At 42.5% G+C, this 18,166-nt stretch overlaps 2 protein-coding genes across 6 annotated transcripts in view; both read right to left on the bottom strand.

Annotated features, from left to right (window-relative positions):
* The window catches only part of smtnb (smoothelin b), a 60,129-nt gene extending 59,377 nt beyond the window's left edge, over positions 1–752 (bottom strand). The window contains exon 1 of one of the 4 annotated variants that reach the window (XM_061817225.1): positions 242–748. In XM_061817225.1, the coding sequence (XP_061673209.1) occupies positions 242–301 (60 nt within the window). In that variant the 5' untranslated portion in view covers positions 302–748. Of the gene's footprint in view, positions 1–241 lie in introns of all 4 variants that reach the window. The other 3 variants (XM_061817227.1, XM_061817226.1, XM_061817228.1) reach the window with 3 other exon arrangements.
* A 4,601-nt stretch (positions 753–5,353) lies between these two features.
* On the bottom strand, positions 5,354–17,902 carry trafd1 (TRAF-type zinc finger domain containing 1). 2 transcript variants are annotated; one of them, XM_061818263.1, is made up of 12 exons: positions 17,435–17,902; positions 17,142–17,190; positions 16,917–17,052; positions 16,435–16,488; positions 13,837–14,269; positions 11,817–12,083; positions 11,664–11,728; positions 9,030–9,281; positions 8,517–8,649; positions 6,560–6,776; positions 6,416–6,459; positions 5,354–6,144 (listed from the first exon to the last, which is right to left on the bottom strand). In XM_061818263.1, exons 2-11 carry the CDS (start codon positions 17,174–17,176, stop codon positions 6,453–6,455), a joined length of 1,599 nt encoding a protein of 532 aa, XP_061674247.1. In that variant the 5' UTR covers positions 17,177–17,190; positions 17,435–17,902; the 3' UTR covers positions 5,354–6,144; positions 6,416–6,452. The 2 variants fall into 2 exon arrangements, with proteins under 2 accessions (XP_061674247.1, XP_061674246.1); XM_061818262.1 differs by having other exon boundaries at positions 6,416–6,473; positions 17,435–17,900.
* Positions 17,903–18,166: the final 264 nt, after the last annotated feature.

Here is an 18,166-nt window from a genome sequence, read left to right on the forward strand (position 1 = left end):
TTTTTTTAATGGAGGGAGTAGTTTTCAAATGTCACCTCCCCCCCCCCAAAAAAAAGTGCCTTAATTAGCTCAATAAAAGTTTGGTTCAAAGAAAAGTGGCTTTAATAGACAAAAATGTCACCAAGTGGGATGTTGTGAGCTTCGAAAGCTGAAACTGTGATTAAAACTAACAACAGCAAAAAAAAAAAAAAAATAATATTAATGAAGAGCATCCACGTTGAGTGTCCTCGCGTTTACTCACCAAAGCTCGGAGAGAGGACTCGTCCAGGGCGGCGTAGCTCTCCTGGGACAATTTGGACATTTTTCTTTCCTTTTTTTTTTTTTTTTTTTTTCCAGCCTCGTTATCACACTCAAGTGCCAAACGACACACGCTTCGGTCACACTTCAGCGAGACTTTTTGACTTGTCGACTCCCGACGACAACGACGTCAACGCCGCCGTCCCACCTGCTCGGCTCCCTCGCGGTCTTCGGTCAAGTGTCGTTCAATCAATTCTCTTTCTTGACAGAAATGGGGGTTTTTTTTGTTTTGTTTTGTTTCTTTGTTTTTTTCAAAAAAATGAAAAACAGCGAAGGTATTCACGTCGAGAGCATTTTGTCGGCCCGCGTCGTTGGGTGAAAGCGAGCAAGTGAAGTCGCTCACCGGGCGAAGAGACGTTGGCCGCTTTTTGAACCGCACAATCAGAGTGGAAGGTGCAAAGCCCCGCCCCCCGCATGTGGCCCGCCTGCTGCTCCCGGTGAAAATTTGAAGCGCACCTCTTCGTGGGACAGTTAAAAAACAACTACAACAAAAAGAGAAGAAATCCATGACCATATTATTAGTATTTGATATTCACATATTATTTGGTGTTCATATTAAAAAATGTCCCCATAAACTAGTATAGTTTTTGTCACTTTCCACTGATGTATGATGTTTCTGCGCACTAGTAGAACGACGACTTATACTAGTGACGTTTTTCCCTGCTACCACCTCATACCATCCATCCATCCATTTTCTTTGCCACTTATCCTCACGACGCTCGCGGGGATTGCTGGAGCCTATCCCAGCTGTCAACGGGTACACCCTGAACTGGTTACCAGTCAATCGCAGGGCACAAAGAGACAAACAGCCGCACTCACAATCACACCTATGGGCAATTTAGAGTGTCCAATTAATGTTGCATCTTTTTGGGATGTGGGAGGAAATCGGAGTGCCCGGAGAAAACTCACGCAGGCACGGGGAGAACATGCAAACTCCACACAGGTGGGGCTGGGATCGAACCCGGTCCTCAGATCTGTGAGACCAACCCTTTACCAGCTGAATCCACCGTCCCGCCCACCTCACACTATGGTATGAAATTTCTCTGCACTGGTGGACTGGCGCACCCTTGTAGAAATACTAGAGTGCACATTTAGCACAACTTTTGTTTTGTTGCACTTTTCCACAGCTGCCTTCCATTTCTGCACACTAGTACAGCAACTTGGGCACACTAGTAGAATGGCTCTGACTTAGTAGTAGTTTTTTTTTTATACTCCTGCCTTCCACTATTGACATTTTTGCTTGTCATTGTAAAATGAATCAGACACAGTAGTTGAATCACTACCATGCAGTAGTAGAATAGCCCTGGTAAAAAAAAAAAAAAATTCCATAGAATATCTCTAAAGAATTTCTAAAGAACTGTAGAACTTTAGGACCCAAGTCCAATAGAATTTCTATAGAAAATCACAGCCAACGTTCTAAAGAACAAGTTCTTCTGTACAAATTCTATAGAATTCAACAGATTTTTTTTTTTAGCAGGTACAACTGCCTTCCACTACCTCACGACATTTCTGCACACTAGTACAACAACTTGGGCACTCTAGTAGAATGGCTCTCACTTAGTAGTGGGGGGTTTTATACTCCTGCTCCCACGACTGACATTTTTGCTCATTGTCGAATGAATCAGACATAGTAGTAGAATCACAACCATGCACTAGGAGAACAACTGTCTGGCAAATAACATTTTTTCCACCACTGCCTTCCACTACTCTATGACATTTCCGTGTACAGTCTAAAATGGATAGCGCATACATATCTAGCGGCATGTCGATTGGTTGAAGCCAGTTTGGCCGCCATCTTATTACTCCCAAAACGTGTGGAGGACATGGTTGACAGGTTGGATTATGACAGGGTTTTTCCTCAAAGTTTGGCATGTAGAACTAAAACTGGTTGTGTGAGCTTGACATTTTTTTCAGTTCTGGGAACATGAAGGATTTTTAATGAAGCCAAAAAAGTCCAAGTGCAAAGGAAAGACATATAACACCGTGACTAGCAAGAAACCTTGCATATTAGCTCGGGCCCGATTTCCGCGACATGTTAACTTTTCCCAAAATAGGCTGTGAAGCACTATCATCATAACATAACGAAAAACTAAGCTTTTTTTTTTGTCATAAAAACATTCCATTTTAAGTCAATCAGTTCGATATATTTTTGGAAATAAAGACTCGCAATGGGAAAATAAACTAGCTAAACGCATTGTTCATTTGTTGTCTCTGCGACGTCCTATTTCAGACAGGAAATTGAAACTTGTTTCCTCACATTTGAAAATCAAATTCAATTTTCAGAGTTCTGTATTATGAAATTCATCAAAACGTTTCACAGAAAAATGTGTTTTCTTGCTTATCCACTGATGAAATTTGGGAAAATATTTATATCGCATTTTCATGAAAAACCTTCGGCTTATAAAGGTGAGGCAGAGAGTGAATGGTGAACAACAACAACCGTAAATAAAACTTTCTCCAAGTGAATTAACCTCATCAGAAAATTAAAAAAAAAAAAATTTACAAACAAACTTTAACAGTGTCAAAGTAAATCTTTCCAACTTACCTGTGGAATGTTTTCTCACAGGCACGAAACTGGCGATTAACGCAATTAAATCGCTGTCGCTGCACAGGTCGGCATGCTTGTTTTGGGAGTATCAAGATGGTGGATGCCGACCTCAGTTTTGGTGGCCAGTGAGCCATCCAGTCTTTATTTTTTTTTTTAAGATCAGCGACGACAACAACCAGAGGAGGCAGGGGGCTAATGGGGGCACATGCCCCCGACTTTTTTCCCCCTTTGTGTGCGATATGCGCTTTTGGTAAGGTGTAATCCCCTTTCTACAGACGGGAAATTTTCCATCAGCACCTCCCAACCCCACCCACACTGATTATTGCCTCCAAAGTGTTCAAATATGCCCCCAAAGTATTGTGCGCCCCCACTTAAAAAATTGTTCCGCTTGCCCCTGAGAAGGACGATGTATGACAAACCAGGGCACACTATTACTGTACAACAATTTTTGCATGACTTTTCCGAGACATGACATTTTACCAGGTAATATGTGGTGATGATATGTCAACTGGTGCACTATTTACCCAAATGGTTCACAATAAAACACAAAAGTAGTGGACGGGTGATGATTCGTGTCCCAAATCCCGTGTTCCCGGCTTAAAGTACTTTATGACCACTTTTAGAGGGGATATGTTCTCTTTGTTTCAGTAAAAGCCAGATAAGCTAAATATGCACTTTTGAACGCTTAATCACTTCATAAGCCCTTAAAATAAAGAAATATATAAACAGCACTTGAGTACCAACATTTAATCAAAATGTTATCTTAATTTCATGGATTTTCCATTACTGTTGGCCGGTTCACAAACATAAGCAAAGCTGGGGGAGTTTTGTTTAGATTGCGTAAAAGCCTGAGTCAACGCTGGCTCGCTTTTGTTTTTTAAATGCTTCTACTTATATAAAGAAAGTGTGTATTTTTGTCTAGCAGTTCAACATCCAATTTATTACAATAGTTTATTCTTGCAGTAGTTTGAAAGCGGCTTCCTTCAAAACTATAAAATTCCTCCATCGTTTTCATCAATTTCAGTTCAAACTTCTGAGACAAACTCTTTGACGGTGTAGCAGTTAGCAAGCAAGCGTTTGGCTTCTAAAATGTGGATTTCAAGTGTGTTGCATGGAAGGTTCGTGATTTCGAAGTAAGGTGGCAAGACGGGATTTGGGCTTTCAAAGTGGGGTTTTGAGCCAGGGTCAGCATTTCGAAATAGGGGTTCGAGTGTGGGTACAGGTTTTAAATCTGGGCTTAAAGTTGGTGTATGGAAGCCAATTAGTGCCACCAGGATTTGAATTTGAAATGTAAAGTGATCACATTTTCAATAGTTGCTACAATTCCCTATCTGAAATTGACCGTCTGTGCCAGTAGGCAGGGTTACTTCAGGTCAGAACCGAACACCCAGCCAATCGGAGTTATGCTTTCTTAAGTCACATGACGTCACATACTACACTTCATGGGTCAATTTAAAAAATAGTGGATACTTTTGGCTCACCCTGTGTACATTATCGATAATGTATGTAAAAAGCCGAGTGGGGGGGGGGCATCCTCCGGAACCATAAGTGGGTCCAACTTATGGTTCCGGAGGACCCCCCACTCGCCTTTTTACATTGCAAACTCTAACTTTGTAAATCTGGACTCTGTGATGGGTCCACACAAAAAAATGTAAACAAACCATCCATCCATCCATTTTCCTTGCCGCTTATCCTCACCAGGGTCGTGGGGAGTGCTGGAGCCTATCCCAGCAATCACACCAAGGGGCAATTTAGAGTGTCCAATTAATGTTGCATGTTTTTGGGATGTGGGAGGAAACCGGAGTGACCGGAGAAAACTCACGCAGGAACGGGGAGAACATGCAAACTCCACACAGGTGGGTCCGGGATTGAACCCGGGACATCAGAACTGTGAGCCAAACTCTTTTACTCGCTGATCCACCGTGCTGGCTGTAAACAAACTATTGCAATGATTTCACAGTGATTTGTTCTCAAGCTGGTTGTTGTACCCTGGAGTAAATATTTTTGTTTTAAATATACTAAAATTAGGAACTCGTTTTATAATTAATTGTAATTATTAACTTGCACTTTTACATCGATTTTAATTATTCCCCATCCCAACTTGAGTGTGGCTTTTATGCCTTTCTCATTGATGCTGTTAACTGAATATAGACCATAAGGGATCCATCCATCCATTTTCTGTCCGGCTTATCCTCACAAGGTTTGCGGCGAGTCCTGGAGACGATCCCAGCTGTCAACGGGCAGGAGGCAGGGCACACCCTGAACTGGTTGCCAGCCAATCGCAGGGCACATGGAGACAAACAGCCACACTCACAATCACACCTAGAAGCAATTTAGAGTGTCCAATTAATGTTGCATGTTTTGGGGATGTGGGAGGAAACCCGGGAGCTCAGAACTGTGAGGCCAAGACTTTCCATTTGATCCACATATTAAGATTAAGAAAAAAAAAAAAAAGAATCCTATTATCCGACAGGCTGCTCTGAGGTTTAACAAAACAAAAAACAAACGGAAGCCGTGAACATTTATTGACATTACAAAACACCCAAAGGAGAATCACAGATATGAGCGCGTCGGGATGGCCGCAGTACACAAAACAACCATCATCCACGTGCACGGTCAGACACCAAAAACCAGGAGATTTTGCCACTCATTTACTCCTCTCTGGTATGAATTATGGATTTTACTCAAATGATCATTTTCACTTGAACTAATGATGTGCTGCAGATCTTCAGACGTGTGGCACGTGGAAACAAGAGTACAGCATACTGTAGTTGCAGTTCTATTATACAAAACCACATCATTTATTTATTCTATCTTTTGGCGAAACGTGAAATTAAGACTGAACAGGCGACAGCTGGAAATGTCAGCTCAGACACATTTCTAAGGATATGATGAAAAACCATCAAGTATTAGCGAAGGTACGAAAGAATATACAACAGTATAAAAACGCACAAAAATGAGTTGCATTAAGGTTACATGAAGACATTCAAATTAGGGACGGTAAATAAAAATGCTTACAGCAAATAAAAAAAAAACATTTTAATATCGGCTGAGACAAATTATAGAGTATCAGATTAATAAAAAATATCAAATGAGCTTTAATTGTTACATGTAAAGTGGTGTTGCTGCTGACACAGGCACTTATCAGATATACTTATGATTGCCAAACATGGACCAAAATTGAAAGCAGAGCGCAAATAAAGCATCTTTCTTGTGTTTAAATGACGTGTGTGTGTGTGTGTGTATATATGTTGTGGCGCTCATTCCTCCTGCTGGTCTTCGTTCTGCTTCTTCGGGAGCTGTGAGCGGAAGAAAGGTCAATAGGGAGAAGAAAAAAAAAATACATTAAAAAAAAAAAATCGGTGCCAAATAAAATTGTCTACACTCGAAAAAGGGAAAATGCGCCCATCAAAAGAATTTAAACATTGTTTTTTTCCGCTATTAAATAGCAATCTTACAAAGTGAACGGTTTGGTTGTGCGTTTCTCATTATGTCGCTCGCGTGAGGAACAAAACTGTTTTTATGCTGCAAACAAAAGAGAAATTAATAGAGCTTAAATTGGAACTGTACCTTTGTCAACACATTCCTTCTGTTTCCTCTGGCCTCTTTATTCTCTGTTGAATGCAGTCTGATTGTCACACATGCAAAAAAAAAAAAAAGAAATCACTTCTCACATATTGTGTTACAGTAGAAACGACTATATTTAAAAATTACCCCTTTAGATAGTCCGAGCCTGGCTTGTCAGAGTCCAAGAAAGAGGACAGCGGCCCTTCGGCTTCTCTGCTGTGCTGAGCTCTGTTTTGCGCTGCGACCTCACAGTTGGACGTTTTCCGCTGACTCGGCCGCCCAATGTAGCCTCGCTGCAATTCCTGCTGGTGTCGTCCGGGTGGGAGATCGCCGGAAATTCCTAGATTGTCCTCCAAAAAGTCACCTGTGTGAAGAAACAACGTCTATCAGGAGCCAGGAACAAGCCAAATAATTATGTCCACTTAGCAGCCACATTAGGTACACCAGCACAAAGTACCCTTTGCAAAACAACTTTTTATTCAACTAACTTTAGTCAAATAATGTGTTTATCATTGTGCTTGATGACTATCAAACATTGGCGCGGAACTTGAAATTGCTTTCATCAGGTCTTGTTTAGCCATTCATGAATAGTGTTTTAATGACTTTTCAAATGTAATAATAGTCAATTGTTTCATGTATTTCCCTTGTGTAGCCATCAATCTGTGAACCTGGTTATATGGCTTAGAAGGTAATTATAATTAATCCCTCCCTACTTCGCGGATCACCTATTGCGGATTCAGTGTATCAGATTTCCGGGGACCCCACCCCCCCCCCCCCCAAAAAAAAAAAAAAAAAAAAACCACCAAAACCTGGATCCCTACATATTAATGCACAATTCCCGGCACGATGACATGGACCAATGAAGCGATCGAGATATATATATATATATGAGAGAGAGAGAGAGAGAGAGAGAGAGAGGAGAGAGAGAGACGAGAGAGAGAGAGAGAGAGAGAGAGAGAGAGAGAGAGAGAGAGAGAGAGAGAGAGAGAGAAATGCCAGCATAAATTAGTGCAGTAATGTAGCGGGAAGCCGCATTGATAGAATAGAATGCGGCATCCTGAGCAAGACGACATAGACCATCCACCCATCCATTTTCTTTGCTGCTTATCCTCACGAGGGTCACGGGGAGTGCTCGACCCTATCCCAGCTGTCAACGGGCAGGAGGCAGGGTACACCCTGAACTGGTCGCCAGCCAATCGCCGGGCACATAAAGACAAACAGCCGCACTCACAATCACACCTCTGGGCAATTTAGAGTGTCCAATTAATGTTGCATGTTTTTGGGATGCGGTAGGAAACCGGAGCGCCCAGAGAAAATCTACGCAAGTACCGGGAGAACATGCAAACGCCACACAAGGGGGCGCGGGATCGAACCGGGGTCCTCAGAACTGTGAGGCCAACGCTTTTACCAGCTGAACAACCGCGCCGCCCGACATCTGGGAGCCCAACAATGAACCATAAATAAATAAATAAAAAAGCTGGATCGCTACATACTAATGCGCCATGCCCGGCGCAACGACACGGCCCAATGAAGCAAGAAAATAATAATAATAATAATACAATAAATTAAAATGAAAAATAAACACCAGCATACATTAATTAGTACAGTAGTAGTAGTAGTAGTAGTAGCGGGAAGCCACATTAATAGGATATAATGCGCCATCCCCAGCAAGACGACATGCACCAATGAAGCAAAAAAATAAAAACCAGCATACATGAATACAGCACTGTAGTGTGACATCCCCATGACGACAAGGACCTAAGAAGCAAAAAAAAAAAACCAAACAAACCCAAAACAAAAACAAAAACAAAAAAAAAAAACACCGTTTGCCCCCAGTTTATAGTTTTTCCCTATTCACGGGTGGGTTTGGTACCAATTAGCCATGAAAAACGAGGGAATACTGTCGTGACAACAAACACTTATTGCAACACTATCGTATGGTTTCATTGAGAATTAATTATCACTACATTGTTTACATACATTTTATATACATTATTATACATTATACATTTTTGTGGTATGCAATTTCAATCCTTCCCCCATGCAACAATTGTTTCTCCCCATTCCCCACTTGACTGAATCCTTCGTTGTACCACATATTTACCTTGTTGCTTTATCCTGCGGTGAAAATCCGGAGAAATCCGCCCAAACGCGTCCTTGGCAGGAGTTTTTTTGACAGATGCTTTTGTTATATTGTTGAACGGGAAGGCGGTCTGAGGGCGCATGTCGCATTTGTCCTGCGTGGAAAAGGCATACGCAGTTATAATGAGACAGTTACACTGCTGTTATTATTCATAAACACATTCCGATTTATTTTTACGCTCTGCAGAAGAGACGATGTGAAAATAGGTCACTTATTTTTCACTTTCCGTATCATACAATTGAAAAATCTGACGGAAATGTCACAAAAAGTGGGTACACAATTTACGTATACGCTTCCTGCCATCTCATAGAATAGTCGTTACACGCCACTGCCATGGATAGATGAATAAAGATACATTTTTTTGTTGTGAATAAATAATATGTTGACCAATTAAGGGAAATTTGATAACTTCCCCCAGCACACCAGAAGAGCTCCCGCGGAACGCTGGTCTAACTAACCGGAGGAGTAACATACCTGATGATGAAAGACGACAGCCTCCTCCAGCGCCACGCCACAGAATTCACACGGAATCATCACGTCGCCCTCGAGTGGGCTGGCCGGTGGACTGTAGGAGGCTGGCGAGACGGAGCCCGGGAAGGTGGGGATGTTGGAGGCCAGCGTGTTCGGAAGGCCACGCATCATTCCCGTAGCGTTCCTGACCTCTTTAGGGGGGGACGGCGGCTGCTTGCTGAAGGACGCAAAGGCGGACGCGGGGCTGCAGCCAGTCTGGAAGACAATAGTGTGATATATATTACCGTACGTACAGAAACATACATCAATATTAGGGTCTAATTTGAGCATTTTTCCATCTCTTGCAAAAAACCATTGGCAGAGGTCTGCATGATTCTTGCTCCCTGATCTGCTTGGAAAAAAAAGTCAGTGCCAAAAGTGCCTTGCGATACAAGTGACCCGGCTCACAAGTTTATCCAGATACGAGCCATCGTTCAGTCTGGCGAGCGCGGAACTCATACAAGCGCTGTGTGGTGGCAGTGACAACTAACTTCACACCAAGCAGCAGTTGGTCAGGCAGAATTAATAAATATTCTTCAAAAAGAGGCTTCATGCTATTTTTTTTGTCACTCACAGTTGAAGTCTCCTACCAAACTATACAAAACACGGTGAATTTCAAACAACACCACATATCCTTTAGTCTGCTAGTTTAAAGCTAATGCTCAAAACAATATTGCGTCCCACTACATTATGACGGGCTGCAGGATCACTGGATAGGCGTGTCCGGCCTAGAACTCAAGTAGGATTGATAACGCGAACAGGACCATAATTAGCTAATACTACAGTCACAAGGGTTAATAAGAATGCGCTGCTGTAACCATCCTCCCGACATCTTGGCTAGCATTAGCCATACTGGACTCTGATTCACCTCGTTAGTCAAAAACCATTCCAACCCAAGTGCTCAGTTATATATATTTTTTTTATCCTCCGCAAAGAACAGATATGACTGCTGATGAGTCCTGATGTCTTGTCTACAGCAGGGGTGCCCAGACTTTTCTTTACCCCAAGATTTACTATTCAAGCAGCCAGCCTCTCGCGATCGACGAGGGTGGTGGTGGCAGTGATGGGTGGTAGCGGGATTAGAATGACCAAGTCACAAAGATCTAGCCATTACAAAAATGGTAAACATAAGTATATATTAAGATTCTTTATGTGTTAATGTATGTTTGTGTGCCTTGCATGAACATTTTTTGGAACTATGCGAGTTCACGTTGGTCACTAAACAGCAGACGAATAAAAATGCACACCTGGGCTTTGTCACTCATGTCAGTGGATTCGTCCAACTGCAGTGAGAAACACTCAATCTCCGATGTCCTTCCACACATCGGCCATGGCATCACGCGCCGTACAACTGTACTCCTTTACGGTTGTAGATTTGGCTGTTGGAACTATATTGTGAGAAAAGTGACTGATGTGCGGGCGCCAGTTGGGATTTTAGTTGGTACACTTTTTTTCATTCTCAGCTTGCTTTTCGGCGGAATGTCGGCGTCGTATTTTCCATAAACCGTTCGAAAATGCCGCTCCACGTTTCCCTTCTTTGGTATTACAATAGTCCACGGGCAGATGAGGCAAACTCACTTCGAAAATGACATTGTGAAAAATAAGTCTGTATGAAAGTGGTAAGTTTTTATCTTCTTCTTTACTCCAGCATCCATACTCATGTTTGATAAGAGTTCTTAAGCGAGGTCTTAAATTAGGGGGGAACTCACTGACTAGCGTGTTTTCCTGTACTAAGTGTCGTTTGCACATGTGCGTTCAGCTAAAGGTCAGAAAAATATGGCTGTCTCTGTTGGGTACCCCCCCCCCCCATGCCATCGAGATTGAGCCAAACTGCGACGCATTGAGCACCCCTGGTCTATCTTATACTGCCCCCAGGTGGCCAATGTGCGCACATCACAATGAACAGCACAATGTGCAACAAACTGCCACTTTACTGGTGAGAGGTGGATGGAGAAGAAGAAGGGGAGGCTGTGCTTCGCTATTGCGAAGGAACCTGGTCCTCAATCCTCTCCATCTCGAAAAGTATTAAAGAACCTTGTTTTGTGATCATTTTATACGACTTAGGAATGGAACCTTTCACAAGCACTAAGATACGGGCTTTGTCTTTAATAATTTCCACTACGGTCGACCGACTGAAGCCTTGGTGGTGTTGCTGTCTCTCCTTTCTCCAATCCTTTTATGCTCGTGAGCTTCGTTTCCATGGTCATGGATTTTATGGCTGCAGAAGCATTGCTAAAAGACACAGCTTCCTTCTTTGGGGCGATAATGTCAAAAAAGGAGGGCAAAAAATGCGAAGATACTCCCGGCGCACAAACACAGACAAGCATTAGCCGGACAAAATGGCAGACGAGGGACGGGCGTTGTAAAGTCGAAACATCTTGGGTTGAGACCGTCTTAACGCGAGGACTCCCTGTACTATATTTGCCTGAGCACTTTTAAAGTACTGACACTTTCTAACATGCTACTTTGTTGCTTCTCAGACTTGCTCAATCAAATTAGATTCAGTAAAAGTTCAAGCTTTTGCACCATTGTTAAATCTTTGTAAGATGTTCAACCTGTGTCAGGATTGTGGGTCAAGATATTGAAATGATGTCGAACCTGATGCAAAATGAGGTCCTCTTCTGGAAACAGCTCTTCACAAAACTCACAGGGAAGCATGATGTCTGTAAGAAATCATTTCCATTCCGGTCATCTGCAGAACGCCGACTGTTAGAAAGAAAAGGAAGGGGATGGTGTTCAAGTGCATTTTACCCGTTTGATCCCGGTCCAAAAGTGCACTTGTACGAGAGGGGACGTTCGGGTAGTTGTTGTTGGGCGTGGGGAGTTGACAGCCGACGGAGCTGTCGGATGTCTTCGTGTGGTCCCAGATGTCGCTCCACAGACTGGCCTCCCCACCACCGGCCATGGAATCGCCGTCGGTCTGCAAACTGAGGGCCAACATGTAGTCGAGGCCTGATGAATCCTCGTCTTGAAGTGGCCAGGCACTACTGCGACTCAGGAACTCGCTCTGTTCCGATACTTCAAGAGGGGGAAAAAAAAAAAAAAAAAAAAAAAAACATTCAAACCAAACAATGTTCTGCTGAAGTGTTTTAACACCCCCCCCCCACAACACCCTCCCGCCCCACAACAGAAATAAAAAGATGGAAACAATTTGAATACAAAAAATCAATTTTGCATAACAAAAATGACTGAATTAACTTTTTTTAGAAGATGCGGGTCAAGTTTTGACATCTAGCCCGGAACACAGACGCAGCGCATCACGGAAAGTAATTGATTGCATCACTTAAATTTTTTCCACATTTTGTAATGTTACAGCCTTATTCCAGAATTGATTAAAGAACACCCCGCCTACCTCCCATAAAATAATAAATTGGGGGGGGGGGGTGAGCATTCATTTTTGGAACAAAGTCGTAATATGGCAAGATGTGAAGTGGTGGGTGTATTTTCCAGATGCACTGTACATGTGAATGCTCTTTTCAGTATGACACAATTGTTATTTTTTTAACTTGCCAAATTATAAGGATGATGACAGCTGCCAAAAATATCGAGCTATAACTCAGGACAAGTCAAGTTACTTCAAACAGAACGTTATGAAAACCTGAAGTGTTCTCCCACTGTATTGCGCATTTATAAGCAGTTTTTTTTTAATGGGGTTTTATACTGTACAACTAAGACCAACTGAGTTGCGCTTCTTCAGTGTACTGTAATACCATGCTGCGTAGCACTGGGGCCTACTGGAGGAGATATAGCTTAAAGTATTCATACAAATATTTGGAGAAAAAAATAGATAAAGGATAATAATCGCAATAAGAAGCAGGCAACCTCCAATTGTTGTTCCTACAGTGCAATGATATATGCCTATGAGTACTGAGATATATTTATAGATATAGTTCATGAATGAGTTTGTGTAAAACCAGGGGTCATTTATGTAAATACTGGTATTTGTAAGGAATGCTAGCTGAAAAGATCGATGGATTCCAGCAAAGGTTAACGTGTCGCCGAACACACTCCCGCGTTCACAAGCTGTCAAAACCATCACTATGTGGGATTTATTCCATCTGAGAACAGATCCAGCAACAAAGTATTCGTATGCGTCCAGACTTTTATACTCTTTCAAACTTTTCCGTGTAAATCTCGACGACTTACTCACCAGATCCATGTGTAGATCCACTTATCCAAGACAAGTGGAAGCGAATTAACAGTCCAATTTCTTATCGGCGAAAACATCGACTTCGGCATGAAATACGGGTCCTCTATGCCGAGTTTATCTAATTTTTCCACGTACTGTCGTTTATTTTCACCTTCTAAATGTCTGACAGTATCGGACAAGACTCTGGGCGTCGTGCTACAAGTTATATTTCCGTGTCGTCTCCACCTGACTTAGCATTGAGCAATGCATAGCTTGACCGGCATTATGGTGAGATGAACAAAAGTCACGTGATTTTTATGACGTAGGTGCATATGCTCCATATAGAAAATGGCTGGATGGAGTAGTAAATGTGTTGGAGGTGGTACATATGCATTTAAAAGAATACATGTCATTATTTATGTGGCAGTTGTTCACCTAATTAGGTTGAGTTTGGAACGTAACCCTGCGATAAAAAGGGGGTTCACTGTTATTCATTTTTTATTGGACATGTCTTATTTGGTTGGACACCTTTAGGCCAGACTCATTCTTTCTAATGATCTAATTGAAAAACCAAATGTATATTGGATAAATGAGATCCAGAATAGAGAAGACAGACACGATTTAAAAGAAGAATCAACTCACATCGGCTTGACGAAATATTCCTCGGGGCAATATTCTTCCAGTCGGCGCTGCCTTTTGGTCCCCTTGAAGTGTTATAAAATGCGGAGTCAAAACCGGCCGGAGCAGCCTGATGCTTTTCGGCACTGAGGTTGTTTTCCTTGGGGCCTCGCTCCTCGGTTCTCAGAGGGTTTCGGATGGAGTGGCCTTCGAACCAGACACGGGGGGGATCTGCCGGATTGCGACCGGAGTAGCTGTTGTTCCTCTCTTGCAGCAGCGTGGGACTGCCGCATAACATTGGATGCAGTGCTTTTTCCCTCAACATGACATTGCACTTGCACTGCGGACAGGGCTCGGTGCGAGCTCCACAGTAATCCTCGTGCTCTCTGGATTGACTGAAGGCAATCTCCAGCTCACAGTACCGGCAAGCCACCAATCGCTGAGAGCACTCGGAGTTCTGGAGGAGGAAAAGTTGTGAAAATGCATCACTACGGATGAATATACAGCAAGGATTGCTAGTACAGTAAAGCCTCGGTTCTCGAACGTCCCCGTTTTCGAACAAAAATTTCGCAATTTTTTTTGCTTCTGTTATCGAAAGACGCCTCCCGACAAAACCCGGAAATAACATTGCGCGCGGCCAGGCCAGCTGACCCAAAACCCGCTTTGTTGTGAATTCCCACGGCGTCGAAAAAACACGGAAATGACATAGTGCGCGCGGCGGAAGCAGTTGACCCACTCATGACGCGTTTTGTTATTGCCGAAAAAAAAACGCGTAAATTACATAACGCACACGCAGGTGTGAGCATTGCACGGAAACGATCGTTCCGTTACCGTGTCGTTACCCAGCCTGAGAAAACACGGAACCGAAAAATCGGTTACCATACTTGCCGAAATCCTCATGCCTGCACGCGGCGCGACCAGCACACTTTTGTTATTCTCTATAACACAGCCTCTGTACACAGACGTGTCCCGGTAGTGACTGTTGTTTTTCTTCTTATCGAGGTACCGTATTAACCCCCAATCATGGCCCCAAAGAAGGCAAGTTGCTTGTTTAAACTTATTCTAAACTTTTGTTAATAAAAAAGCTTACAAGACTGGGGGCCGAGTCGCTACAGATACGGCAATGTACTCCCAGCCTAGCATACTGTACTACAAAACCACACATTTTAAGCAAAAAATAAATATATTTTATACGTGTATTTCTACTATGCAGTTTATTATCTGGAAAAGCTAATGAAAATGCTTTAAAAAGACCAATTTTTTTTTTAGGCTTGAAACGCATTACTTCTTTTTCCATTCATTATAATGGGAAACATCGATTCGGTTTTCGAACAAATCCCTTGTCGAACCGTTTTCTGGAACGGATTGTGGTCGAGAACCGAGGCACCACCGGATTTGGATTCTGGGAGTTCTTATAATTTTGCGTTGATACACTACACAACGTTTGAAACAAAACCAAGATGAGCTTTAAGTGAAGACTTCCAGCTTTAACTTACCAGTTTTTGCAAAAGTAAGGCATTTTCCAATTATATTTATGTAGACTAGCTAAATTTTTAGGGGTGAACGTATGGACGTAAATATGTGCCACCAGGATTTGAATTTGAAATGCCACCAAAAACAAGTTTGAATTTGAAATGTAAAGTGATCGCATTTCCAATAGTTCCATTTCAGTGTAACTTTTCAATGCAAACAATCCAACTGGCTACAAATCACTGTCTAAAATTCACCGTCTGTGCCACCAGGCAGGGTTACTTCAGGTCAAAACCGAACACCCACCCAATCGCAGTTACGCTTTCCTCGTCACGTGACGTCACATACTAAGAAAGCGTAACTGGACTGGCAGGCTGTTTGCAGCTTCTATGTATAAATCTTTGCTCTGAGGTTTTTATGCTTGCTTCCATCGTCCAAAAATATGCATGTTGCATTAATTGAAGACTTGTACTTAGGTGTCAATGTGATTATGAATAGTTTGTTGCCTGTATTTTACCCAGGGCATGACTGCCGACCAGTCAAGGGACGCCTTTATGGATGTAATTGTAAAGGACTTAAAACGGTTAAACCAAAACAAGACGGCTAGCGAAGTGTACGGGAGCCTCGCCTCGCATCACATTTGAGCTCATGCTACCAAAGTGATAGCATCAATGACTATCGACCCTAAACGTACTGTGAAAGAAACAATACTTCTTGAAGGCAAATAAATTGAATATTCTTCGATGTTCGCGTCAGTAATCTGATCTCAGCACCAGCTAAGGCTTTTTTAAAGACAAATGATTGCAAGTGAAGATGGTTACATAAAAGACAACAAAAAGCACATCAGGAAGAAAACTGGTCGTTGTAAGAAGTGTATATGCATACACCGATACAAGCATCCGTCCCAATACTACAAATCTGTCCGTGTATTCATAAAAATGCACCAATACCACTTCCTTTTCCTGACATTTTCTTTCAGATGATGAATTCTGCTGCTATATATATATATAAATTTGCGCTATTTGTCCTCCGGCTGAGTCTCTATCACCCCTGCCAATGACAGTGGTCTACAGTAAATGTAAAATCTTAAAAACTCTGTGACTGTCCAAACAGTTTTGGACCTAAGTGTAAAAAATCTGAAAAATAACATACCTGGTGAACCTCACTTTGATTCTTATTAATCTTGAGTCCACATTTGCACGTTATCTGTAATGGAAAGGGGACACCAATGATTAATGATGGATGATAATTCAGAATAGATTTGATCTATTGTGCTTCCATCCATCCATCAATCCATCCATTTTCTTTGCCGTTTATCCTCATGAGGGTTGGAGGCGGGGTACACCCTGAATTGGTTGCCCGCCAATCGCAGGGCACATAGAGACAAACAGCCGCATTCACAATCACACCTATATGCAATTTAGAGTGTCCAATTAATGTCGCATGTTTTTGGGATGTGGAACGAAACCGGAGTGCCCGGAGAAAACATGCAAACTCCACACAGGTGGGGCCGGGATCGAATCCCGGGTCCTCAGAACTGTGAGGCTAATGCTTTACCAGCCGCCTATCGTGCTTCTACTTGAGAAAACCTACACGATATTTCTTATTCAACTGAGATTCTTAAAATGTATTACCTGGATATGTTCCTGTTGCTTGTGCTCCTGCAGTTCTGAGCGCGGCACCGGCTCCTGGCACACATCACAAAGTGCGATGTTTCTTCTACAGTGGATTTCATGGGTGGTGAAATTTGCCTCTGGAATGTCGTGTTTGCTACAAAAAAAAAGAAAAAAAAATACAAGTGACAATGAAACAATCAACATCAAATGTAAATCCTTGATTGGTTCGAGATGTACACTTACCAGTTGCCACAAAATTGAGTATTTTCATCGGCCATGGTCTTGCTGGAGCCTGTATTTTAATACAAATTTATTACGTTATTATAAAACGGGCCTTTACTTTAAGAGGAATTCAATCTCATTTAGACTACCACCCCCAGCCCTAAAAAAAAGACCGTCTGTGACTGAACTTGAGCATGGAAATCATATTTAACTGCATACACACTACTGTAATGTCAAGTGATGAAACATGGCTGGAAAAATACACTCACGTATTTACATAAGAAAATGACAGCGGTTCTTTCACTTTTGCTTACCCGGCTACAATCGTTAGCAGACAAGCGATCGTCTTCAGTCACGACCGCCAACAACAAGCATCTTCGCCTCAAGCCGACGGGAGTGTTTTACCCACAGGTAAAATATGAATGGAGCACGAAACCCGAGAATGTAGCTTGGCAACCGTCCTTTCCTAAGACTAGCTTGGCCTCGGCTATTGCTAACTAACTTGCTGCTAGCCGAAAACTAGCCTGGCTAATAGTACCCGAGAAGCTGCCGCATCGTTTTAATTCTGTCAGACGGAACGGGTCAAATAGGCGACGTTGTACAACCTCATACAAATAATCATGACGAGTATCGGACTTCCAAATGATTTAAAAAAAAAAAAAGAATAAATGGGAAATTGGCAGAGACGCAGGCTAGTCGCTAGAAGTGCATCACGGTCGTTTCTTCTTTGCGATGTAGAGAGCGGGGATGAGTGTGCCCTGCGCATTGCCTCTCAGGCGCTCCACGTATGATACAACAACGCCAAATCCAGCCAAATTCTATTATGAACACCACACACATTTACACTTGCTCAATTTTAACGTGAGTTTTCTTTTTATATTAGTAGTTTTATAATTAGGAATTTGCAACTCTGTGGCCCGTTTAGTAGTGGGGCGGTTGTGACGTCACTAAACATGTAGGCACGTTTCAGTTTGCATGTGGAGGGATGGGACGAGAGCAGCAATGAATGTGCATTGTCATCGCTCATATTCATAAACCAAGCCATT

Source organism: Syngnathoides biaculeatus, chromosome 4 (genome assembly GCF_019802595.1).
Source record: "Syngnathoides biaculeatus isolate LvHL_M chromosome 4, ASM1980259v1, whole genome shotgun sequence".
Classification (NCBI taxonomy): domain Eukaryota; kingdom Metazoa; phylum Chordata; class Actinopteri; order Syngnathiformes; family Syngnathidae; genus Syngnathoides; species Syngnathoides biaculeatus.